We start from the raw sequence: 24,499 nt of genomic DNA on the forward strand, positions 1-24,499 counted from the left end.
GAGGTGGATGCTGTTGCAATGCTAGTTTTACAGTAAATAGAGGCACACAGAACTTAGTGGCACCCCAGAATTCATGGAGGTCTAGGTTGTCTGGAGCCAGAGTCCACACTCATAACCTCCATGCTGTACACTGCCCCATAAATGCCAAAGGGAGGGTAAGCCCATAGGCATTCAGAGGGTGATTCATGGTAGGCCAGGGATCAGGGAAGCCTTCCCAGAGAAGGTGGCATTGAAGCAGGCAAAGGTGCAGTCCAGGTATTCAGCAACCTCAAAATCCCCACCCACTCTGCCAGCATCAAGAGCAGAGAGCAAGAGATGCTGGCAGACCAGCAGGACTGCAGGTGAGGCAGACTGAAATGGCTGTCAATATCGAAGGTCACGCTGACCTTCAAGCCTCTAGGCTGTTCGCTTCTTAACTAGTTACCACCAAGCCCCTTCCTCAGTGTGGTGCCACCTGCACCTTCTTATAGTCTCTTGGGAGGTACCCTCCTCCCCCAGAACCGTGTGTCTTTCTAGGTCTCAGCTTCAGCATGGGCACTAAATAGAGGGGAATGAAGAGGAGAGCACTCATCTGTCCCTCGCCAATGCTGCTTGTGTATATGCACACACATGCTCTGGTGCCTTCAAGGCCATATCCACCCACATGTGTGCACGCCAATGCATGCTCTCTTACGAAGCCTGCTGCCAGCCTTCTAGCAGGCTGTGGTAGTTACCTAAGTCACCTAAGGCCTAAAGTCACCTGCCATTGTAGGAGGCCTCCTGTGGAAGCTATTGAGTCCAGATCTCTTCCTGAAACACTCCAAGATGCCCAAGAGATGAGTGGCTATGTTATAGCAGTTTGCAAATTACACAACACTCCACCAATAGGAATCTCATTGAATGCTTGCAGTAGCCAGTTGGACAAGAAGAAATTTCTTGTCTATTTACAGGAATGAGCCTCCCCTAACGTGCCTTCTGTTTGAGGCAACTTGTGGGACCTGTCTCTTTATCGTCTCCAGTTTGAGGCAACTTGTGGGAATTAACTCTGTGTGTCTATACAGTATACAGTCAATCTTCGTTATTTCCTGGTTACGTATTTGCAGATTCACCAAAATCTATTTTTGTAACCCCAAATCAATACTCATGTACTTTTGCAGTCATTTGTGGACATGCACAGAGTGACCAAAAAAATTGAGTCACCTGGCGGGGCACATTTCCATCTTAGGTGGAACAGGGTAGAACAAGATGACAACACTCTGCCTTCTTGCTTCAGCTTTGATAATATAAGCAAGTGTCCTTCTTACAATCTATTTAGCATCATGTTGTTGCATTTTTCATGCTTTTTGTTGCTGGTTTCACGGTTTTACATGGTCTCCAGCATAGAGCTGAAGTGTTACCTGGTGTTCCTGAGTGCAGAAATACTGGGATGTACCTTACGGAGAAGATATGTGTGTTAGATAAGCTTCATTCAGGCATTAGTCATTGTGCTGTTGGCCATCAGTTCAATGTTAATGAGCCAGCAACACATATTAGACAAGGTGGCTTTAAACAGAAACAGAACAAGGTTATATATTGATTTGATGAAAATATTGTGACCAGAGGCTCACAGGAACCCAAACCTGCATTTCCCCTAGGAGCAATGGTTCAATATTTGCAAATTCAGTGGTCTCTTTATAGAACAAAATTACCACAAATAAAAAAATTGAACTGTATGTATATATCTCTGTATGTGTGTATCTTTTAATTAAGAGAAAATGTCAGAGAAATTTTAATCTTTGAGTTGAACAAAGAAATAATACTTGTACAAACATAGACCCACGTAATGTTACAGTTAAGTCATAATTTCCTGGCAGTCAGTGTAAAAGAGAAACATCGAAGGATGATCACACGTGTACATACAACCTGCTTAAACCTCTGCTTGCAACCTCTGTAATTCTCCCAGAGTTAGAGAAGAGTCACACCGAATTCCACAGCCTCGTCCAGGCTGAGGTTTGTGGAGAAGGATAGACACCGCATGGGGTTTGGCTAGAGAGGAGCCAGCCCACCTTCCCCGAGTGCCTTTGTTTGAGAAATTACTGTGGCTGTGGCAGCTGTAATAAAAGGGAACAGAGCCCGATGGGCGACAGCTTTATCTCCATCTACAACCCAAGATGGATTCGGTGGCAGCACTGTGCCCAAGGCCAGAGATTTCTTTCCTCTGCAGCTGCCTGGGCCCAGGGACTTGTCAAGCCCAAGTTAGCATATCGATTGCAGGCGACAGGCTGGTTAAGTGTGAAGTTGGTGCTCACCTGCCCAGGAGAGCCTGGCTGCACCCTGCAGTGTTGGCCCCAGGTGTGGCTGCTCGTTGCTGGGTTCCTTCTCACATAAGCCCTGGAGAAAGGCGAGCATGTGGATTGCAGCCTCAGAGAGCGAGGTGTGAATGTGGGGTTTGCCATGTGGGTTGGGGTCTGAGCATGGGCACCTCACAGGATAGACAGCAACTGTGCATGCCTGGTTGCCTCTGTGCCTATCTCCGACGTTCTTGCATCAACCCCAGCAACCCAGTGCCAAGAGACACACTGGCCCACCACAAGCTGTCTGGGGGCCTGCCAGGCCTGGAGAGAGGCCTTGTGTCCAAGCAGGAAAGACATCCTTGGTTTTAGGGAAAGGACACTTGGCTACTAAAATTGTGGAAGACAAGAGGTCAGGGAATGCGGAAACCGATGTGGGCCTGGGCTCAGTGTTGGCTGGGAACTGTACCAGCTTCATTTGCTTTTGGCCAGCATGTGTCCAGGAGCCCCTACACACAAGGCAAGCAACCTCTCTGTTCTTCCTTCAGCTTCCCCAGAATTCCTCTAGGATGCTTCTTGACCTTAGCATGTTTGATAAAGCTTGGCAAGTTAGGATGAACAAGAGATAGTCTTCTCGTGTATCATTTTGCCCCTCACAGGTCTTGTCCACGCCTACCACACTATCCCCACCACCTGCCCCAACCCCTGCAGGCATGACAGCCTGTTCCCGAATCCTGGCCTCCCCCTGGAGGAGGTGCTCAGTCTTCCAGTGGCCAGGCTTCTCCTGTGTTCCAGCGCCCTGGGCATTTGCAAGGTAGATCCAAGGTGTTGAAACCTGAGCAACCTCAGATTTTGCCCACCTGCCCTTCTCCCCTACAAGAGTAAGTCCTTTCAGTAAGTTAGTTGCCAAAATTAGAGACAGGAGAAACCAGTTTTAACACTCACAGGCACTGGACTCTGTCGTGTAGTGCAGGCACTGGGTCAGCCCAGCCCGGCACTGGGGCCAGCACTTTTGCCCAGGCCGCACCAGTGAGCTGCAGGGTCCTGGATGGTGGAGGGGCAGAGGTATGGCAGTGGAAAGAAGGGCTGCTCCTCAAACAGAAGGCTGTGGAAAGCGGGTGTTAGGGACAGGGAGGGTCTTTTCTGTCAGGAGGCAGTATACAGAAGGCATTAGGGAAACCTGGATTCTGCTCTCAGCTCTGCCCCCTTAATAGCTACACTTCTCCAATGCCACCTACAGAATCAACATGGACTGAACCTGTATGTTCTCCATTATCTCTTTTTCTAACCCTAATAGACTCCACACATCCCCTTCTATACCACACTCCAACTTCAGTCATCGTTGAACCTGCATTTCCTCTTGAAGGATTAAATGTGGGCCTCAAGGATGGAGAGGGTGTTTAAGAATGGGAGGAAGTGAAGGTCCTGCCTGCCTGGCCCTCCTGTTTTCCTCCCCGCTACCTTCTCTCTGCACACCCAGACTACCGTGTCCTTCTGGGGAGGCATGTCACCCAGTATCACTCATCCCTTCTAACCTTCTATCACTAGCTCCAGCTCAGACTTCGAGAATTCCCAGGTATTTAGACATTCATTTTATTGCCTAATTGAGCTTGAAGGCTTTAAATTAATACAAGTTTTTACATTTGGCAGCAAAGATATTTATAGGCCCCTTTAGCAGGGAAAGAAAGAGGTCAGGAGAGAATCAAAGAAGGAATTTATCCTGGGCTGTGGCCTTCACAACGTAGGAGCAGATCAGCTACCACGAGGGCCACGATCCTGAGGCTGCCCTTTTAGAAAAGCAGTCAGTGCTAGGTCTGGGGTCCTGGGTCCTTGGAATGAGACAGTCAGTGGAGGAGGCCTTGAGGCCTGTGGAGATTCCTTGAGGGCTCTGGGGTTCAACCACAGCCCACACACTTCTGACCACTCCTGCGGGATTGTCACTCACTGCCCTTGCGCTGATGCATTTCCTGCCTACGTCTTTCTACCTCTCCTGTCCTCTCTCCTCTCCTACTTTTCATGCAGCCACTTTAATTACCTTCATTAGACATGAATTCGTTCAGCTGTACCAGGAAAAGCAGCCTCTCTCTCCCCAGGGGTTGCCTCGCTCCCTAAGGGCCTGTCTGTCTTCTAGCACAGAGCTGGGGTGGGTGCTGAAGAGTGGGAGGCACCAAGACCTCTTTCTGCTTCTTCACTTGCTCCTGACCTTCAACTGCACGTTCTCTCTCTCTATCTCTCTGTCTGTCTCAGATTAAGGAGAGTCCCGTTTGCCCTGGTAGCTTTCTGCTACAAGGAGGGGAAGGAGCTCTGAGAAGAGAGGCGAGTTTTGGGGTGTGTCTGTTCCTGTGAGAGGCTGAAATTGAAGGGTTCTAGGAGTTCCCAGTGCAGGCACTGCACCAGGCTCCCACTCTTCTTCGCCATTCCAGCTGCTACTGCCACATGGAGTGAATGTGGCAGCGGCTGCCAAGGCCTGTGAACCCAAGGCTTCGGCGCTGCTGTCCTCCCCACAGGCACAGCCCCTGCACGCTCAGGCCTGGCCCCCGCAGGCTTATGCCTGTCTTTCTGTCCCAGGTGGAGGTGGAGGTGGAGAGCATGGACAAGGCCGGCAACTTCATCGGCTGGCTGCACATCGACGGCGCCAACCTGTCTGTCCTCCTGGTGGAGCACGCGCTCTCCAAGGTCCACTTCACTGCCGAACGCAGCTCCTACTACAAGTCCCTGCTGTCTGCCGAGGAGGCCGCCAAGCAGAAGAAAGAGAAGGTATGTGTGGCAGCCCAGCCGTGCTCTCCCTGCCCTCCCGTCCTCCTCACACACTAATGCTGCTGCCTCCAGAGAACTGCTGCTTCCAGGAGGAAGTCGTTCTGTCATCCCCACACTGAGTAGCCCAGGAAGGTGTTGGTCTCAGACCCCACACCAGGGCCACACACAGGTGAGGAGAGGCTGCCAGCTGAGGTGTCCTCGGCCACAGCCTGTTGCAGACCTGAAGTGGGCCTGGGCTGCCAGCCCAGAACGTCATCAGTGATCCCAGGCCTGCTCAGGTGGGCCTGAAGCAGAAAGCTGTCTAGGTGACCGTGGAGCCATGGGACAAAATGCCTGGGGCATCCCTCCCTCCCCAGCCCTGACCCTTCTCTGTCAGTGCCCTCAGAGGGACTGTGCAGCTCAAGCCCACATCTGAATTCCCTTCACGTTGCCCCGTGGGGAAACAACCCCAGGAGAGGCCTCAGCCGTTAGGACAAGAGATTTACAACCCATCAGTCTCTGTGGGCACCACACTGAAGAGACAAGGGGGATGGGGTGGAAAGCGGCTTTTGGAAAGCAGTCGACAGTTGAGGAACCCAGTAGTTTGGAGGTGGGAGCCAGGCTCACTCAGCCTGTTGCTTTTGACTTATAGCCCGGCCCTGATAATGGGGATAAATCAGCCGGCCACCAATTTGTCGGGGCTCCTGTGAGCTTGAGGAGAATTCGTGGGACAGCCGTGCTGAGCCATAAATTTGTTCCAGGAATAAATGCTTCCTTTCCCATGGGGCAGCCATCTGGCTCAAAACTCACTTCCCAGAGCCAAGACCCAGACACCTGCCAAAAAGAGTCAGGGGCATTGAGGCCCCAGAAGCACCACATTCTTCACTAGCCCCAAGCAGCTGCCTCCTCATTCAGGGCTTCTCTTTGCCCCTCAGGACTGTCCTCCTGGGTCTCTCTGTATCCGTTCTTCCCATCCCCTGGGGATTGGGGCAGGCAACCAACCCCTTGGTGGTAGAGGAGAGTGGAGGTAGAAAGACTCCATGGAAAGGTGGACCACAAAGCTAGCACAGATGAAAGGGACGGTCGGTGCCCTGGAGGAGGCAGCCACCATGAGACCTCAGAGGAGATTCCCACCTCCTGCTCACATCAAGCCTCCTCCTCCCAGAATGAGGGAGAAGCAGGCAGCCTCAGCTCCTACAGGAAAGGAGTCACATGGCTTCTTCCTGGATTTCCTGCTTGTGACAGCTGAACTTAAGACTGCCACCCCCATGTCCTCTGCCTGCTGTAGGGAGAGGGGGGAGAGGCAGCACTGGGGCCTCCTGTTTAAAGGTTGGCACTTTCACAGAAGAGTTAGCAGCTGGGGGTAGAGCGGCAAGCCCCAGAGTCTAAGGCCCAGAGGCCAAAAGCGTCTTCATCCTGGCCCTGCTTCCTGGCTTTTCAGCAGTGAGCGTGGAAGCCACCTTTTCAGAGCTGGGCAATCCTCTACCCTCTGAGAGTAGAGACCCTAGAGGAACCCAGAGGAGCACAGGGAGGGGACTCTGGCCTGAGATGGAAGGGTGGGTTCCCTACCAGAGGCTGTGCTGAACTCAGCATCATTATTTACTGCACAGTGTGTTTGTCTGAAAGAGCCCAAGTCACCATTTTGCTGGTGCCACTTGATGATGCTGAGGAGTAATTACCAGTGATTAATTACTTACATGGCCTGTGTGTTTTTATTCTAGTCCAATTAAAATGCAGTGCACAACTCTCAGTGCTAGGGCCTGCCGCCTCCTGGGTCCCTCTCCTGCAAATCCCGGTCTGCTCATCAAGGATCCTGAGGAACCGAGGCTGGCTTTCTTCCTCCTGGAGGAGCTGTTTCCCAGGAGCAGCACTAGCAGAGCTTTGTAACAGCTCTCAGAGTTGGCTGGACCCCGATAAGAGCATCTGGTGGCCGGCTACAGGACAGTAACCTGAGTATCTGGGGTGTACCCAGCCTTGTCCCACTTGACCCCACAAGGGCTGCCTTGTCTGTCAAGAGACAGTGGTTGTGAGATGCTGTTAGCATCAGGATGCATGAATGTTTGTTCCTGTAGCTAACCAAGGAAAGGTAATGCTGAGGGATTCTGTGAGACCAGGCAGTGCAGAAGGCTTTGGGAGTGTGATTATGTGTGCATGCGTTCATGAGTGTGTCTGTCTTGGGGAACCTGACAATGCTGGTTTCTCAGCTATGAGGGCTTAACTGCCTCCCTGCTGAGTGTATTTCCTCCCTGTGCCCTGTGGATGCCTCCTCAGTGAAGAAGGTGACAGGGCCCTCCACTTCCCTGGCAGGAGGTAACCCCCACCTCCTCCTCAGCAGCCCTGGATAGACCTGAGGACCAAGGAGGGAACCACAGATGGCAGATGCCTGTCCCCACTCCTTAACCCTACCCCCCACGTGTGCCCAGCAGGGCCCTGCATAGGGCTGGATTGGCCATCGATTGGCTTTTATTGAGCTTGGCTTCCCTGCTGCAGGCCCAAAGGCCTCTGCCACCTTGGCCCCTCGCCAGCCCCACCCCTGGAGCCTTGCAAGCAGCAATGTTAAACAGGATTTAGAAAGGAAAGACTCCAGCCAATGGATCCTCAGTCCACAGTCCCCATCACCTGCCAAGAGAAGGACCTGGGCATCCCTGAGGGTGAAGTGCAGGGAAGAGAGAGGGCCGGGAGGGGGAGAGGACAGGAGAGACAGCCTCCATTCCTGACCTGCCTGGTCTGTGCCTGGCTTAATGGGCTCTTTCCCTCAGGGTGGCCGGAGCAACAGAACATAAGAAGCCCCGGAGTATAGAGGGGACCCAAGCAAGGCAGGAACTTGCATGGCAGAGCAGCCTGGAGCAGATGAACAGGCAGGAGGGGCCTCCATCCACCCTTCCCAGTCTTGCTCTGTAGCCAGGGCCATTGAGGGTACCAGCAGTGCCCGCCATCGGCAGAGCTCCACCCTGGCCTTGGCCTGGAGAGACACTTCCCCCACCTGACCGCGAACCCTGCCATCAGTCAGCTGGGACACTCTCTCCACAACATTATGCTTAGTAACTGCCTCTCCACGTGCTCAGAGGTGGTCCATGAGCAAGCGCAGACTGTCCTATGGTTGGCTCTCCCAGCATTCCTGGGCCCTGCTGCTTAGGTCAAGCTCAGGACCTCTGCCCAGCTCTTTGGCCATAGAGGCTCTTCCCCAGCTCCTCCATCTTTCAAGAGTCTGGGGTAGCGCCATACAGCACTAATTCTCTGTGTCTGGGTGTATAATTACTATTCCTTCTGGAAAGGATCTTTGAGTTTTCCTCGTCATCTCCCCAGAGGTCCAGGAAGAGGAGCAGCTACAATGGGGATTCCCAGAAACCAGCTTCTTGTGGGAAATCTGAGCTGTGAGGGGCTGAGGATGGCTGTGGAAAGTGGCTAGGTCGGGCAGGTGTCTTGCCAGTGAGTGTGTGTCCTCCGTGCACCCCGGCTGTGCAGAAGGGCAGCCTGAGTCAACATGAGCAAATGCGCCCTTGTTCTAAGGATGGGGACAAGGGCAGCCATGCCTTTCCCAGCAGACTGACTCCTTCCCACCAAGGGGCCACCTGGCCAGCCTGCATGTACCAGCTTGCCCATGTGGCTGCAAGTCCCAAGGAACAGCTGATCACCTCCATCCCCACAGGGAAAGAGGAAACCGTCATGGCTGCACTGCCTGAAGGGCCAAAGGTCAGCCTCTCCTAGAAACAGAGTTCCTTTATCTGAGGAGGCAGCTGTCTCTCTCCTACCCTCTAGATGCTTCTTGGCAACCTCGGGTGCCAACCACTTTGTGTATGGAGACACCTTGGTTCTGCTGTCTTCTCAATTCAGGTGGCAGTTTGCACCGCCCCACCCACCACGAAGTGAGCTGTGGCACCTTGTCACAGGACTGGCCCTAGTGCTGGGGGCTGAGGGCCATCCCCAAGGCTTTGGTTTGCATCTTCCATAACCTCACATCTATTGCCCACCTGAGCCTGCTGGGAAAGAAGCTCCACCCCAGTCTCCCCAAGGAGGAGACCTGATGCTGTCGCCCAAGGCACTTTTACTTGAGGAGTCTTTAGCATTTTCTGCTTTCACCCGGTCAGTGTGTTCCTAATTCAACAACACTGCTGAGGGGCCGCCTTTCCCCACAGCCAAAGGAGCAGGGTGGGGCTGGGATGGGAGCCCTCAACAGCTCGCAGGCTCAGGGCCCATGATCCACTCAGGAACCAGCACAGAATGCCAGTCTCTGTTAAGCTCAGTGCTGGGAAAGGAGGGAGCTGGCAGGAAGAGGGAAGGGCCTCTGCGTGGGATGCAGAGGGCATGCTGAGGGATTCGGGACTGCAGGGGTGCCTGCTGGTGGGGATGAGGGGGCAGACTCCTGGGACAGGAGGGCTCCACCCCAGCTTACTTAAGGTTGTGCTGACAGTCTCATCTCTGAGACCGAGCGAGTCCCATTGATCCTCAGAGCTGCAAGGGTCCCAGAAGGGCTGGAAGCCCAGGTGTCAATAGGAGTGGCTGGCTAAGTAGATACCAGTGAACTTCCAGCTTCGGAGGCCCAGGGGGAAAGCCTCAGGCTTATCAGGATATAGGCTTGGCACCAGAAGCATTTATGGCTATCTCCCTCTCCCCACTGCCCCCCACTCCCACCCCTAGCCCTTTCACAGGGAAGCCCACAAGCTAGAGACCCACTTCCCCACATGGGCAGGGAGGCCCTTGAGGGATTAGGGCCTCTGTCCTGACTAGAGGCAAAGCTGTGGGTTAAAGTCCTGCTGCCTGCCTCCTCCCCTCTGGCCAGCCAGGGCTTAGGGGACTAGAAGCAGCAGCGTGTACAGAGATCTGTGGTGATGGGAACAGGTGTTAAGGTATCGGGAGCCTGGAAGATGAGAAGGGGTCAGGAGCTATTTGGATAGGAGCCCAGAGCACCAGACCAGGGGCCCACAGGCCCAACCATAGAAGCCACTGCTTGGTGTAGGATGGTAGAAAGCTTGGGCCTGGGAGATGTCTCAGTAATTCCACCATAGCCGCTCCTTCTAGTGGAAGAACCCACACTCACACTCAGGCTGCATTAAAGGCAGAAGTGTGGGGTCTGGGTTGAGCCAAAGTTGTTCCAGAATTCCAGCATTCCTGCCCTTCTGCTGTGTCCTGAAGCTCCTGAGGAATCTGCATTTCAGCTGAGAGAGAAGAAAAGGGGACCCAGAAAAGTTTGACCAAAGTCAAACGGCAAGTTCAAAAACAACAGGGACATGAGGCCTCATCTCCCTCTCCACCCCCCACTAACAAACAGCTTTTTCCTCCTGGTTGATGGTATTTTCTCAGGGATACCTAGTCAATGCCAAATGCCCCTGGAAGAGCTCTAGAGCCAGGCTGCCTGTGTTTGAATCCTGATTTCACTACTTCTAGCTGCAAGCCTATATACCTCAGTTTTCCCATTTGTAAAAGAGGGATAATATCAAGACCTACTCAAAGGGCTGATGTAAGAACTACATGAATTAATATTTGGAGAATGTTAGAATGGTACCTGGCACCTAATAAGCACATAAGTTTTGGGCAAATACTTTTAATCATCCTTATTCCTGTGTGTGTCTTTGGGACCCCAAGCGTGATCCAGTCTCTGGACTCTCCCACCCGCCCTTCCTGCTGCTCAGCTGGAAACCACCTCCCTCCCCTGCTCTGACAGACCTCACCATTTGGATAATCTTCTGGCTGCAGGATTGGACTTGACACACTGTCACGTCAAATCAGCTTCTGAGCCACTGCAGCCCTGACAGCACAGGGCCTGGGGAAGGAAGGGAGAGAGGAAAGGGTGGAGAGCGCATAGCCCAGCTTCTGGGCTGAGGTCAGAGCAACCCGCTGGAGGTGAGGAGGATGGAGAAAATGCTGAGCAGAAGCATTCTTGGTGAGCTCTTCCCCAGCCTAGGGTTGCGGCTTGGACTGCCTCAGGAGCACCAGGGGCCCTATGACAGCAGGAGGTCCTGCAGAATTCAGAGGCGCCCTGCAGAGGGCCACGGGGAAGGAAGATGGGGAACCGGAGCAAGAGAGGTGCGGGTGTGAGGAGCCCAGAGCCAAAGAGTTCATGAAAGCAGGGCTCTCACACTTGGACGTGCATGAGATGGCCTGGGAGTCTGGTTTTGCTCTTTTTTACTCTCTCTGGCATGCTCAGAACAGATTATAATTTGGTGGGCCTGGGGTAGGATCCGGGGCCTGCATTTTTAATAAACTCCCTTGTTGGTTCTGATGCCTGCCCGAATTTGAGAACTGCTAGATGAGAACTTTAGAGAGCCCACCTTTCGCCTCCGAGATAGAGGGCTTCAGGGGCTCAGCCGGGTGTGAATCCAGTGCCCCACAGTCACTCACCCGGGGCCAATCCCATTTGCCCAAAACCTCTTTCCCAGTGTCTTTTTTTTCCTCCTCCTTTTTTGAGACAGAGTCTTGCACTGTCACCCAGGCTGGAGTGCAGTGGCATGATCTTGGCTCACTGCAACCTGTGCCTCCCGGGTTCAAGCAATTCTTCTGCCCCAGCCTTCCAAGTAGCTGGGACTACAGGCACCCACCACCGCACCCAGCTAATTTTTTGTATTTTTAGTAGAGATGGGGTTTCACCATATTGGCCAGGCTGATCTCGAACTCCTTACCTCGTGATCCACCCGCCTCAGCCTCCCAAAGTGCTGGGATTACAGGCATGCACCACCACGCCTGGCCTCCCCATGTCTTTTATGACTTCACTTCCTCACCCTCTTCTCACTTCTGCCGACTGAACATGCAGGTCTGGGCCCACTATGAGGAGCAGCCTGTGGAGGAGGTGATGCCAGTGCTGGAGGAGAAGGAGCGATCCGCCAGCTACAAGCCTGTGTTTGTGACTGAGATCACTGACGACCTGCACTTCTACGTGCAGGATGTGGAGACCGGTGAGTGCTCAGGCCGCTGGCTCGTGGTTCCTTGCTTGGTCCAGCTAGTGCTGCCTGGGGGTAGGAGGCCTCTGCCCAGTGGGTGGGAGGAATGCTGCCTAGGCAGTCCAGGAGCCTCCCCTGAAGAGCTCACGTTGCCGCCCCTATCCTCCTGCCTTGTCCCACTGCTCCTCTGGGCTTGGGGTTACTTCAGGAACCTTCACATGAGCCCTGGCGTGGGCTCAGGCATGGAGGTGCTGCCGGGCAGGTCCTCTGAGAGCAGGCGAGATAACTAGGTTTATCTGGGTGGAGCTCTGAGCCTCTTAGGTGATTGTTTGTTCCCACACACTCCTGACTATGCTGGGCAGGAGGATTTGTAGCCCCCAGAGTGTGTCAGGCATCAGCCAGGCATCGCTCAGCCCCTTTCCCTCTGGGGGAGCAAGGAGTGGTGCTGGGTTTGTCTCTGCTGGGGTTTCTCCTTCTGTAGAGGTTAACATAGCCCTGAGTGATAGCCAGTTTCCATGGAAACAGGCAGCGCTCTAGGGGAAGACATCCCCGGGCAGTCTCTGAAGGACCTTCTCCTCCTTCCATCCTGAGTGGTGTACACTGTTGCCAGGGTCCCCTGGGCAGAAACCTGGGGTTTCTGGAGGCCAAAGGGCAGGAGAAAGCTCTAGCAGCCGCTGGCTCGACTCCACCTACACCCGCTTATACTTTCCATCCTGACCTCCCTCTTCTCATGGCCACCCTGTGCAGGGAAACAGTTGAGTTTGGAGCAGAAGGAAAAGCTCTTAGAGCTGCCTCTGGATCCCAGGAAACAAATCATGGTAGGCAGAGGTGGGCAGAGGGAGCTGGAAGTGTCAGTGACACTCAGGCAGTCCCCCAGATGGCAGGACACAGCTCTGCCCAGCCTCCTCAGCCCACCCCAGGCCAACTCCAGCCCCATCTCAGCCACTTCCCTCTAATGCTATTTCCCAGGCAGCTGCCTTTGTGAGTGTCATTTCACCAGGAAAAACTTGACCATTCCTGGCCCTGGGCTGGCTGTGCTTAAAAAGGAAAAACGCGAAGGGGAGGGGTAGAGATGGAGCCGATGAGCCTTTGGGATTAGGTTCTCTTGAGGTCAGCCACAGTCCTGCCGAAAGCTGCTCCAGCAGTTGCTTTGGGAATGAAATCGGGCGGTGGCCAGCCTCTAGGGCTAGGTCATGTGACAGGGAAGGAGTCTTGTAGTGGTGGTCTAGGTAGGAACAAGAGCTGTTCCTGGGCAGAGGAACCAGCTAGAATTCACCACCCCTCAATCCCCACCAGTCCCCCAGAGAACTTGAGCAAAAGGATGCGATCACTCCCAGGCAGGCTCCACTCAGCCACTGGGCCCTGCTGGGGAGGACCCGCCTTAACTCAGAACAAGCCCCTGAAGTCTTAGGGAGCAGAAATCTGAAGCAGAAAACAAGAAAAAAGAGAAAACCATGTGTCCTTGGAATGCTGGAAGAGAAGGGAGTGAGGCCCTTCCTGGTGGGCCACCTGGGGATTTGTGGTGGTCTCCAGAGAGGAAGGCCCCTGCCCTCTGGTGGCTCCGTGGTATCCATGGAGATAAACCTCAGAATCCACAGCCCCCCTCTGCTGAAACCTTTCATCCCCTCTCGGGGGGCATCCTCTCGCCCCATCTCCCTTCTTTCAATTAAAGTCTGTCTTCAAGAAGGATCTGACAAAAACATTGCCATTAGCTGCAAATGACCAGTGAGTCTCTGTAAGGACCTCCCAGAGGGCTTTGCCTGTTGGCAGGAGGCAAAGTCCTGCTTCTGTTGCCTTGGAGCAAAAAAATGAAAGTAGACCAAGTTAGGGAGGAAGCTGTCTGTCAAGGCTTCTTAATCCCTGGAATTTCACTGTCTGTGGTAGGAACACTGTCTAAAGAGAATTATAGAGGGCTGGCCACTGGGGAGGGGGAGGGGCAGCTGCTACCTTCAGACCTCTGTCCTGTGGATGCAGGACCAGTGGCCTCTGCAGCAGCCTAAGAGTGGACACACATCCCTGCATGCTTATGCAGAGTTTATTTTCAATGCAGCTGAATTATTAAGCACCCTGCATGCATTGGGGATTCTACCAGGCCTTGCGTGAGTAAACAGAAAGAAGTGAGCTATGGTCTATGCCCTGAAGGAGCTCACAGTGTAGTAGCAGGTAACTTGTAAGACCGACTGTGGCAAGTGTAACAACAGACATATGTTGCGCCCTCCTTACAGCACTGCCTTGGGCCCTGAAGATAAAGAGAGGACTCCCACACTTAGACTACACATCCACAGTCACCCTCCTTGCTTCTGAGAGGAAAGGGGCAAAAAGGGTCTAAGACTGAGCTAGAATCAGGGCTAGAGGAGACATAAAAAGGGAAGCCACAGGGGACTGATACCTCCCTGAGTCAGGGTGGGAGGATTCTTTAAGGAGCCAGGGAGAGAAACTGAGTAGGCCCTAGGTGTTGCCAAAACAGGCAAAAGCAGCAGGACTGCTGACCCAAAGTCAGAGTGCTTAGGGAAAGACAAGGTAGGGAATCCCTCTTCCAGTGGATCAGGGGCCCTGAGTAGCGGGGTGGGACAGTAGAGCCCCAGCCCAGCAGCACTGGAAGTCCTGTTCAGCATGTATCTTGCAGGGTGACAAGGGTCAGAGTGGCCAAGTTTGAATAATACTGAGGCTCTAGGCCCTGATCCAAGAATTCCTCCCCCATCTTCCATGGCTTCAGTTCCGGGGCCTTTTCCACAGTAGTGTGGGGCCCATCCTTCATCCCTACTTTTGCCCCCTGGGAGGCAGTGGACAGTGGCTTCTGTCAGTTACCACCTCTGTGACCCAGGCCAGGAGCTGGCCTTGTAGAAATGCAGTACAGGCTGGCCAGCCCTCACCCTGGAGGAGGCTGTTTGGCATTGCCCTTGCTTCCTGTCTTCTTGCTTTCTCCACCTCCTTAATCAAAGCTCAGGCACATCCCAAGGGCTCCCACACCCTGGGCCAGCAGACTGGAGAGCTGAGATGGCAAGGCTGTGTGTGCCTTTAAGGCCCAGTGTGTCAGCAAGTCATCAGTGCCACTTCTGAAGGCAGATGGCATGAAACCTCTGGAGTGAGGGCCAAGAGGGCTTCCCCACATGGGTTGGGGACAGAGCCAGTGCTGCAGTGCCCCCCAGAATTTCACATTGAGCTCCCTCCCCAATGCCTCCCAGAAAAACCCTCCAGAGGCTTCGAGGAACCCAGCACCCAGGTCTCACTGCACTCTTCCTCCCTGGCAGGCACCCAGTTGGAGAAGCTGATGGAGAACATGCGCAATGACATTGCCAGCCACCCCCCTGTAGAGGGCTCCTATGCCCCCCGCAGGGGAGAGTTCTGCATTGCCAAATTTGTAGATGGAGAATGGTAAGCCACTTGGAACAGCAAGGCAGAGTCTTGAGCAGGAACGATAGCAAGACTGTCCTCAGGCCCCGGGCGTTGCCTTAGCAGTCTGGTTTCCCCAGCTGGTTAATGGTGGCCCCCAGCAACTCTCCTGAGTGTCCCTCTTCATTGCCCACAGCCCATTTGGGGCCTCGCTCTGGCCTGTGCACCCCCTGCCAGACAGAAGTGGCTCCTTCCTTCTCTCCTGGGGGATTCCAGAGTGGGAGCCCTGGCTGGCTGGCTGGCCGGGCTGTCCAGCACACCCCTCACCTCACCCGGGAAGAATGATGTTACACGGGGCTGAGGTAGAGGCTGGGCCACGGTAAGCCCATACCAGCTGCCTGACCCTCCTCCCCGGCTGTCTAGGACATGAGCAGCAGTGCTCACAGGCCAGAAGAAGGTCGCTGATGTGTAATCTACCAAGGGAGGGCCCACGGCCTTCCCAGGGTGACGAAGTGACTTGGATGTGTTCCCTGCTGCGGCCTCCCAGACAGATCTGCTGGCTAATTACAGCTGCTGTTTAGTGCTCTGGGTTTAAACAGCAGACATCAATCTAGTCATTAGTCTTGTTGCTTTATGCCCCAAGGACACATTAATCTGCTCCACATGCTCCTTTCTCCCTCTTCTGCTCCCAGCTATGCTCTGATTCCATTAGGTGGTGGCCACTGTGCCCGAGGCTGGGCCTAGATGGAGTGCAGTAACTGTCCCCTGTGACACCCGTTGAACCCGGGCAGGAAAATGCTGTGCTCCTGCCCCGCCATTGCTGAGGCTCTGGGAGCCCAGACTCCTCAGGGCTGTCTCTTGAGCTCTGCCCATGATGCCATTGCAGGTACCGTGCCCGAGTAGAGAAAGTCGAGTCTCCTGCCAAAGTACATGTCTTCTACATTGACTACGGCAATGTGAGTGTTGGGGACCAGGGTGTTGGGGGGGCTATCAAACAGCAGCCCCCGGGTCAAATCCGTCTGATCTCTCCAAGGTCCTTCTGAGCTTACCAATAGAACAATGAGCACTGGGACATCTCTGCTGTGCGTGTAACAGGCCAGGCCCCCTGAGTGACCTAGCAAAACTGGGGTCTATGACCAGTGGCTGCAAGCACTGATAGGTCCCACGTCCAGACCCCACAGATGAGTGTCCAGCCACACCCACAGTTCCTCTTCTGCCTGAGGTCTCTGCAGAATGGGGGCAGGGCCTCTGTAGCACTTGGAGGGCCTTTACACCCACAGTTCCTGGTATTCAAGCCAAACTGGGTGTTTGTTCCATGCGCTAATCCCCAGCACATCCCCAAACTCAGGCTTGCTGGGAAGGGACAGTCACAAGGTGACAGTGACTGGCACCCTTGGGAGAAAAGTCTCTCCAGCTGGACCCTGGGAGTCCACTGACAACTCCTGGGAGATTCTCTTTAGGCACAGCAGCGAGCTGGTGAGAAAGCTGTCGTTCAGGAGGGTCAGGAGGGTGATGCTCCTAAGTCATGACTCTGCTTGTTTGCATTCCTCCCATACCTTCCTCAAGGGCTAAGACTGAGGATCTGTTAATAGAGATCCCAGAGCTGGGCCATGCTCACAACCTATCTCCTGGGAATACACAAAGGAAGAGGTCCTGCCAGACGAGGGCGAACCCAGATGCCTGGGCCAGAACCACAGGCAGGCCCAGTGACCACGGGGATACTTGTCTTGGTGTGCTCCCCTAGCCAGCAGCTGGAGCACCCCCTGGCCTGTGGGAACGTAGTCAAGGAACCCATGTCACAGACAGAAGGGCATTGGGAGGAAATGGAAGAGCGATTAGAGTCCAGTTATACTGTGATTGTTTTCATGAGAACCACTAGGTGTGCCAGCACCAGGCCTAGAGTGAGGGTATGAGCCACAGCTCCCCATCTACTGCTGGACCCGCAGGGCACATTCTCCCCAGGCTTCACCCACTGGGGAGCCTTTGTATGTGGCAAAGTGGAACCAAGTCATGGGACGAACAGGGTGGCCCAGAGTTAGCATTCCCAAAGGCCTGGCCACAGAGAGCTGTCCTGTGAGAGAGCAAGGGGGCAGCGAGTATGTGACATGTTGGCCTGCTGCTTCTCTGCAGAGAGAGGTCCTGCCATCCACCCGCCTGGGAACCCTACCACCTGCCTTCAGCACTCGGGTGCTGCCAGCTCAAGCCACGGAGTATGCCTTCGCCTTCATCCAGGTGCCCCAAGATGTAAGTCTGGAGTCTTCCTCATTCCAAAGGGTACTGTCCACTGACACTCAGCCGCTGCTGCAGCCCTCATGGGCTGACAGGAGAAGATGGAAACTATGACGGTCTCTTAGTAATAGGACTCAAGAGATGGGAAGTTGAGGAAGATGCTACCGAGGAGGTAGTATTAGAGCATTCCAGCTAGTTCATAGAAGCAGGTAGGCCAGGGTGCGTTTGGACAAAGACTAGACCACCACAGCTGGATCCCAGGGGGCTTTTGGAAAGTGGTAGGAGATGATCGGGCAGTGGCAGGAGGTGAGATGGGAAAGGCCTTGATGTCGTGGACTTGTCTACCCTGGCAAGGAGTTTATTCTTTGTGCTGTATAGGCAGGAGGAATGTGGCACCATTTCTAGGAGAAGTGTGACATGGTCCAAAACGTTTCTGAAAGTTAGTTCTGATGGCACAGTGAACAGAGGGACTAGAAGGAATGGGTGGGAGACAATTATAACAGTCCAGGCTAGAGACGAAGGTGGCGCTGGGTTTCTTATGTGTGGATATGTTGCTGTTGGCCAAGGAGAAAGAGAAGGAGCAAATTTGGGCAGTGGGACCTCCAGGCAGACTTACAGTTTTCAGTTGGGGAGTGAGATGAGACCTGGAATGTATGGGTCTGTGTAGTTAAAACCGTGGTGGTGTACAAGATTGCCCAGATTGAGTATGTGGAAGGTGTGATGGGGAGGAGAGAGAGTATTAGGAAGTGCTGGGGTCCTGCCATCTGAGAACAGGAGCCCAGAGGCAGCATGTGCAGCCAGAGAGGAGAGAACCCATGCTGTGGGTCGTGGATCCCCTCTATCCCCAGAAACAGAAAGCCAGTCTGCAATGTCCAGATCCCCCGGGAGCTCAAGCAGGTTGAGGCTTCCCAGGGGCTGCCCTTGGCTTTAGCTTTGCGAAGGTGCCTGGTACCTGGAGTGAGAGCTGCATGAACACCATGGTTGGCACTGTCACCAGATAAAAGGTGCAAATGAAGAATAGGCACATTTACTCTCCACCTTTTCACAAAGTTGCTGAAGGGCAGGAGAGAAGCAACAGAAAATGCTGAAGGCAAGTATCACAAAACAGGTTGGTGAAGACAGACATGTGGAGTCAGGTGCAGTGGCTCACGCCTGTAATTCCAGCATAGGAGGCCAAGCAGGGAAGATTGCTTGAGGCCAGGAGTTCAAAAGCAGCCTAGGCAACATAGTAAGACCCTGTCTCTTAAAAAAAATAAAAATTAACTTGGTGTGGTGGCACACGCCTGTAGTCCCAGCTATTCAGGAGACTGCAGTGAGAGGATCCCTAGAGCCCACAAGTTGAAGGTTGCAGTGAGATGATGGCACCACTGCACTCTGGCCAGTCCCTATCTCCCTTTTTTTTTTTTTTTTTTTTTTTTTTTTGAGATGAAGTCTTGCTTTGTCACCCAGGCTGGAGTGCAGTGGCACAATCTCGGCTCACAGTAACCTCTGCCTCCCAAGTTCAAGCGATTCTCCCACCTCAGCCTTCCGAGTAGCTGGGATTACAGGTGCCCGCCACCACACCCAGCTAATTTTTGCATTTTCAGTAGAGACGGGGTTTCACCATGTTGGCCAGGCTGGTCTTGAACTCCTGACCTCAGGTGATCCACCCACCTTGGCCTCCCAAAGTGCTGGGATTACAGTGTGAGCCATCACACCTGGCCTAGTCCCTGTCTCTTAAAAAAAAAAAAAAAAAAGGATGGAGACAGAGGATGTCATGGACTTAGTGCACTGGAGCAAGGTCCTGCAGGAGGTAGGAAGTGAGAGGACACCAAGTGTAGGTGAGCTTTGAGTGGGAAGAAGTCACTTTTCCTCGGAGACACAGGGCAGACAGGTGGGAGCACAGGGTAGGAAAGAAAGGGGTCACTTGCAAATAGTCTCTGGCTGAGGGCAAGGAAAAGAAAAGAAAAAAGGGGAAGACTTCCTATCCAGAGCCTGTTTCTGCCTCACTAGGGTTCTTTCTGTTTTTGTTTTGTTTTGTTTTGTTTTGAGGCCGAGTCTCACTCTGTCACCCAGGCTGGAGTGCAATGGTGCAATCTCGGCTCACTGCAGCCTCCGCCTTCTAAGTTCAAGCGATTCTCATGCCTCAGTTTCCTGAGTAGCTGGGATTACAGGCATGTGCCACCACGCCCAGCTAATTTTTGTGTTTTTGGTAGAGATGGGGTTTCACTGTGTTGGCCAGGCTGGTCGCCAACTCTCGGCCTCAAGGGGTCCACCCACCTCAGCCTCCCAAAGTGCTGGGATTACAGGCATGAGCCGCTGTGCCTGGCCAGCCTCACTAGGGTTCTCTGGGGAGTGAATTACAGGCCCCTGCTAGCCAGACGTTCTTAGGAGTCCATGGACAGGAGCTGGGGCCCAAGTGGTTGTTCTCTGGCTTGCTCTGACCTGAGTGTGTCTCTGCTCCAGGATGATGCCCGCACGGACGCCGTGGACAGCGTGGTTCGGGATATCCAGAACACTCAGTGCCTGCTCAACGTGGAACACCTGAGCTCCGGCTGCCCCCATGTCACCCTGCAGTTTGCAGATTCCAAGGGCGATGTGGGGCTGGGCTTGGTGAAGGAGGGGCTGGTCATGGTGGAGGTGCGCAAGGAGAAACAGTTCCAGAAAGTGGTACGTGATGTGGAGAGGTGGCCCCAGCATTGCGCCACCACCCTCACAAAGAAGGGGACTGTTCCACAAGCCAGGAAGGGAGCAGGGAATCCACCATCCTGCTGTTCCTGCTGGGGAAAGATAATGGATTTGGGTTTGTTGGGGTTTTTTTGTTTTTGTTTTAAAGTTAATTACATCCCAAATTAATTGGCTGCGAGTTTGGCTGAGAATGCAGCTGCAAACTAGAGCGGAAAGCTTCCCTCCCTGTGTACCCCCAGGTGACAGGCGAGAAAGCTTTGCCAGGGGCGATGTGGAGAGGGTCAAGGCCTGTCCTTCCCGCTCTCCCAGTCGTACTCTCCAACAATTTCCAATGCAATTACCAATTCCTAATACCCAGTGCCACCCTGAGCCAGAGCTGTCGAGGAGGCAGCACCAAAGGGCCCAGAAAGAAGCCCTGTGAACTTGGAGTCCTGCCTCCACCATTCTGAGAGGAGAAGCCAGCCTCCTGAGCCCCATCTCCCTGCTCATGAAGTGAGGGGAGCACTAGCTGCCTTGCCATTTCTCAAGGCTGATCATGACAATCAGTGCACTCATACCTGGGAAATAGCTTGCACTGCGCAGCCACTGGTGATTAGCTTTGGGTTCTGGATACAAGGCAGCCCCTTCCACCCAACATTATACATTTCTGAGTCCCTCTCTGCCCTCTCACCAAGCAGCCACTGAGGCCCTATTGCAGACCAGCCCTGCTTCCCAGCTGGGCTGAATCAGTGACCCATCCAAGAGGGCCAGACTGGGGGAAGCTTGGCCCCCCACAGAGCTGCTGTCTCCTGGCAGAAAGTGATGAGAGGGCAGCAGGATGTGGCCAGCGTCTCCCTATGTTCCCTCAGAGACAGGGGCAAGAAAGGCGTGGCATGAAAACCAGACACTCCTCTTCATCTCGCTTCCATTTGCCCACTGCTCTCCCTTCTCCCAGCCCTCCTGGCCTTTCCTCTCTTCCTCAAGCACCACAGGCCCATAATGTGTTGGTGGCTGTGCAGGCTGATGACACACTGGAACAAGACACCCCTGTGGATTGCCACTGTGTCTCAAGAGAAGCCCAACCCCTAGGCCCCTCTGGATAGACCCCCACTTTCCTTAGGAGATGGCTCCTGGGAGGTCAGCTTCAGCCTCCCTATAGAATTGGAGATCTTAATGTACCGCATATGAAACTGCCCATAATGCCTCTGCTGTGTAGAAAATTCCTTCTGCTGCAGTCCCTGAGATAAACACAAAACATGGGTTCATTTATTTATTCATTCTATCAGCAGACATTTATTGAGGGCCTATGGTATATCAGTGAGCAAGAGACAGCACCCCTGCCCTGAGGAGCTTACATTCAAGCATGAGGAGACAACAATTACAATGAACATAATAAGTAAATTAAATAGGATATTAGAAGATGATAACTGCAGTGAAAAAATAGAGAGAAGTGGAATCCAGGGAGTCAGGAATGGGAGGGGAAGGTTGTATTTGTATTGTTCTTGTTTGGTTTGCTTTCGAGACCGGGTCTGGAGTACAGTGGCGCAGTGCCGGAATCACGGCTCACTGCAGCCTTCAACTCCCTGGCTCAAGTGATCCTCCCACCTCAGCCTGCCAAGTAACTGAGACTACTAGCAGGCATGCATGGGCCACTATGCCTGGCTAAATTTTTTCATTTTTTTATAGAGATGGGGTCAGCCTGGTCTTGAACTCCTGGGCTCAAGTGATCCTCCTGCCTTGGCCTCCCGAAGTGCTGCAATTATAGGCGAGAGCCACCACACCTGGCCTAGGTTGTAATTTTAAATGGGATTGCCCGAGACCTCATTAAGAAGGAGATACTTTACCACAGACCTGAAGCGGGTGGGAGAGGTAGCCAGGAGCACGTGACCAGAGGAGCGTTCCAGGCAGACAGAAGAGCTAGTACAAAGAGTTAAAGGAATAAGCCAGGAGACTAATGTGATTGTGTTTTGTGTTTTACTCTGAGGGAACTAGGCTCCATTGGACGGGCTTGAGCAAGGGACAGCTGTGGCCCTGACCTGAGCATTCTGCAGGGTCCTGCTGGCTGATCATTTGAGGGCACCCCTGACCACTCCCTTTCCTCTCTCGTCCCTCCAGATCACAGAATACCTGAATGCCCAGGAGTCAGCCAAGAGCGCCAGGGTGAGTTCTTGCCTTGGGAGCCCTGAGAGGGCACTGAGTTGAGGGGTTTGGCCCTCTGAGTTCCAGTGGGTCCCATATCCCTGAAGAGCTATTTTCTGTTCTTTATTACAGCTGAATCTGTGGCGCTATGGAGACTTTCGAGCTGATGATGCAGACGAATTTGGCTACAGCCGCTAAGGAGGGGATCGGGTTTGGCCCCTAGCACCGCTCACGCCATTCCCTCTTCCTCTGCCAGGAGGGTGTTTTCAACTCCAAACCCCAGACAGGGGTTGTAGATTGGGTCCAGCTTTGCTTCAGTGTGTGGAAATGTCTTGTAGGGTGGCATTGGGGCTGGTGGGGGGGTGGACCCCAAGGCTTTCTGGGGCAGACCCTTGTCCTCTGTGATGATGGGCACTGCTATCCACAGTCTCTCCCAGTTGGTTTTATTTGGAGGTTTGTGGTTTTTTAAAGAGTCCTCAAATCAGGAAGGAACATCAAAGACTGTGTCCTAGTGGAGGGAGTAATCCTAACACCCAGGCCGACTGCCAGCTGGCACCTGCCTCTATCCTAGACTGCCCTCCTCCCAGCTCTCTGTCCAACTGTTGATTATGTGATTTTTCTGATACATCCATTCTAAAATGCCAGTGTGTTCACATCTTTGCCCTGGCCAGCCCATTCTGTATTTAAAGCTTTTGAGGCCCAATAAAATAGTACGTGCTGTCTGCAGCCCTTACTGGTCACAGTGTGGTCCAGAGCATGGAGTCTTGGCGGCTTCAGCCAGGAGGAGACCTGGACACTTGAATGACCCCCAAGATAGTCATCCAAATGCCTGGACATGCTCCCTAAAAATAGAGCCAGCTGGGGAAAGCAAGGCAGATCTTCAGAGTCTGAGCAAGCAATCCTGGCCCCAGTAGGCACCGCTTGGCACCATGGCCCTCATGCAGGAGGCTACAGGTCTTTTTTGACTTATTGCACATGGCTGTTTTCAAGGACCTTAGAGAGAGCAGCTTAGCCAGCAGCACCCAGGACAATTTAACCACTGTGAATTGCTGGACCTAGCCTTAGGCAGACCCTGCCAGATCCCCAAGAAAGGATTCAAAAGGAAATCAGCTGAGAGAAATGAAGTGATTTCCCTAATTCCTGCTGTGGCTAGGATAGAGTGGGTTAGAACGCAGGCCCCCTGGTTCTTCCCTGGAGAACAGAGCTAGGAGGACCGGCTTCTCCAAGAGGGACCCAGGTCCCAGGTGAGAGGCCTGTCTGCTCCAGGTTAGCGGTTGCTCATGTCTGACTTGATAAGCTCTCCCCAAAAGTCCTCAGGTAGAACTGGCCCTGGAGCTTGGAATCCTCAGGCTGCGTGTAGCCCATGAGGGAGGAGCCACAGTGGTGTGAGGCCAGGAGTCCCGGGGAGAGAAAGTCAAGTGTGAGAGTCACCACTCCCCATGCCCACAGTGTCCAGCGCCTCATTATTCCTCCACTGACGGCATTACCTGTGTGCTCCTTCCCCTCCCTGGCACATTACTTTGGTGAAACTTGGCGGCACGTCTTTCTGACAGCCCCACATCCCACTAACATTTTGATCTGGGGTGATACTCCAAGCTGCCATATAAAAGTGACCCTTTGATCTTGGAGGATACAGGGAGAGTGAGTGGAGGTGGTAGGGCCTGGCTGGCCAGATCTCATTCCTTAGCCGGAGGTCCTGCCGTAACACACACTTGTTCTGGCCAGGGCTCTTACGGGCTTCTCATGTGTGCTGCTTATACTCAAGGTGCATTATAGTTAAGAGAGGTGAGGGTGGGAAGAACCAGGGAGGGGCCGTGGGGAGAAATGTTGAGTCAGTTCAACTCCAGAAACACCAGTTTCCCTTGGTCCTCTTGGGGACTCACAGTTTCTACTTGCAGTGCCTCCGGCTTAGCCAGAACAAGTTCTTATACTGTCTGAATCAGACCCTTTATGGTCCAGTAAACTGTGCTTCCCTTGACTACGTGCAGCCCCTTAGGGGGCCCAGGAAGTCAGGAGGGGTGTGGATTATTACTTGGTGTGAAGCTCTCCATCATCCCCACTCCTGGAGAAGCTGTCCTGCCCCCAGCAGAGAAGCACACTCTCACCATGGTCTCTGGTTTTATTTTTATCCATCAAGAAGAGAATGCCTATCTCACCTATTTCTTGACCTCCAAGGTACTTCTGGTAGGGTGCAATGTGTATTCACAGTGAACACAATCGGCAGAAGGCAAGATGCCAGCCCGCTCTTTTGTGAAAGGGTCTGAAATCATCTCACGGTCTTCACAGTTGCCT

At 53.5% G+C, this 24,499-nt stretch overlaps 1 protein-coding gene across 1 annotated transcript in view; it reads left to right on the top strand.

Annotated features, from left to right (window-relative positions):
- Nucleotides 1–22,933, top strand: part of SND1 (staphylococcal nuclease and tudor domain containing 1) — a 440,492-nt gene extending 417,559 nt beyond the window's left edge. Inside the window, exons 17-24 of the mRNA XM_007982822.3 lie at nt 4,818–5,006; nt 11,734–11,875; nt 15,112–15,235; nt 16,080–16,149; nt 17,324–17,437; nt 19,868–20,071; nt 22,184–22,228; nt 22,340–22,933. Of these exons, the coding sequence (XP_007981013.1) occupies nt 4,818–5,006; nt 11,734–11,875; nt 15,112–15,235; nt 16,080–16,149; nt 17,324–17,437; nt 19,868–20,071; nt 22,184–22,228; nt 22,340–22,405 (954 nt within the window). The 3' untranslated portion in view covers nt 22,406–22,933. The remainder of the gene's footprint in view (nt 1–4,817; nt 5,007–11,733; nt 11,876–15,111; nt 15,236–16,079; nt 16,150–17,323; nt 17,438–19,867; nt 20,072–22,183; nt 22,229–22,339) is intronic.
- The last annotated feature ends 1,566 nt before the right edge of the window (nt 22,934–24,499 follow it).

The sequence above is a fragment of the Chlorocebus sabaeus genome, chromosome 21, assembly GCF_047675955.1.
Source record: "Chlorocebus sabaeus isolate Y175 chromosome 21, mChlSab1.0.hap1, whole genome shotgun sequence".
NCBI lineage: Eukaryota > Metazoa > Chordata > Mammalia > Primates > Cercopithecidae > Chlorocebus > Chlorocebus sabaeus.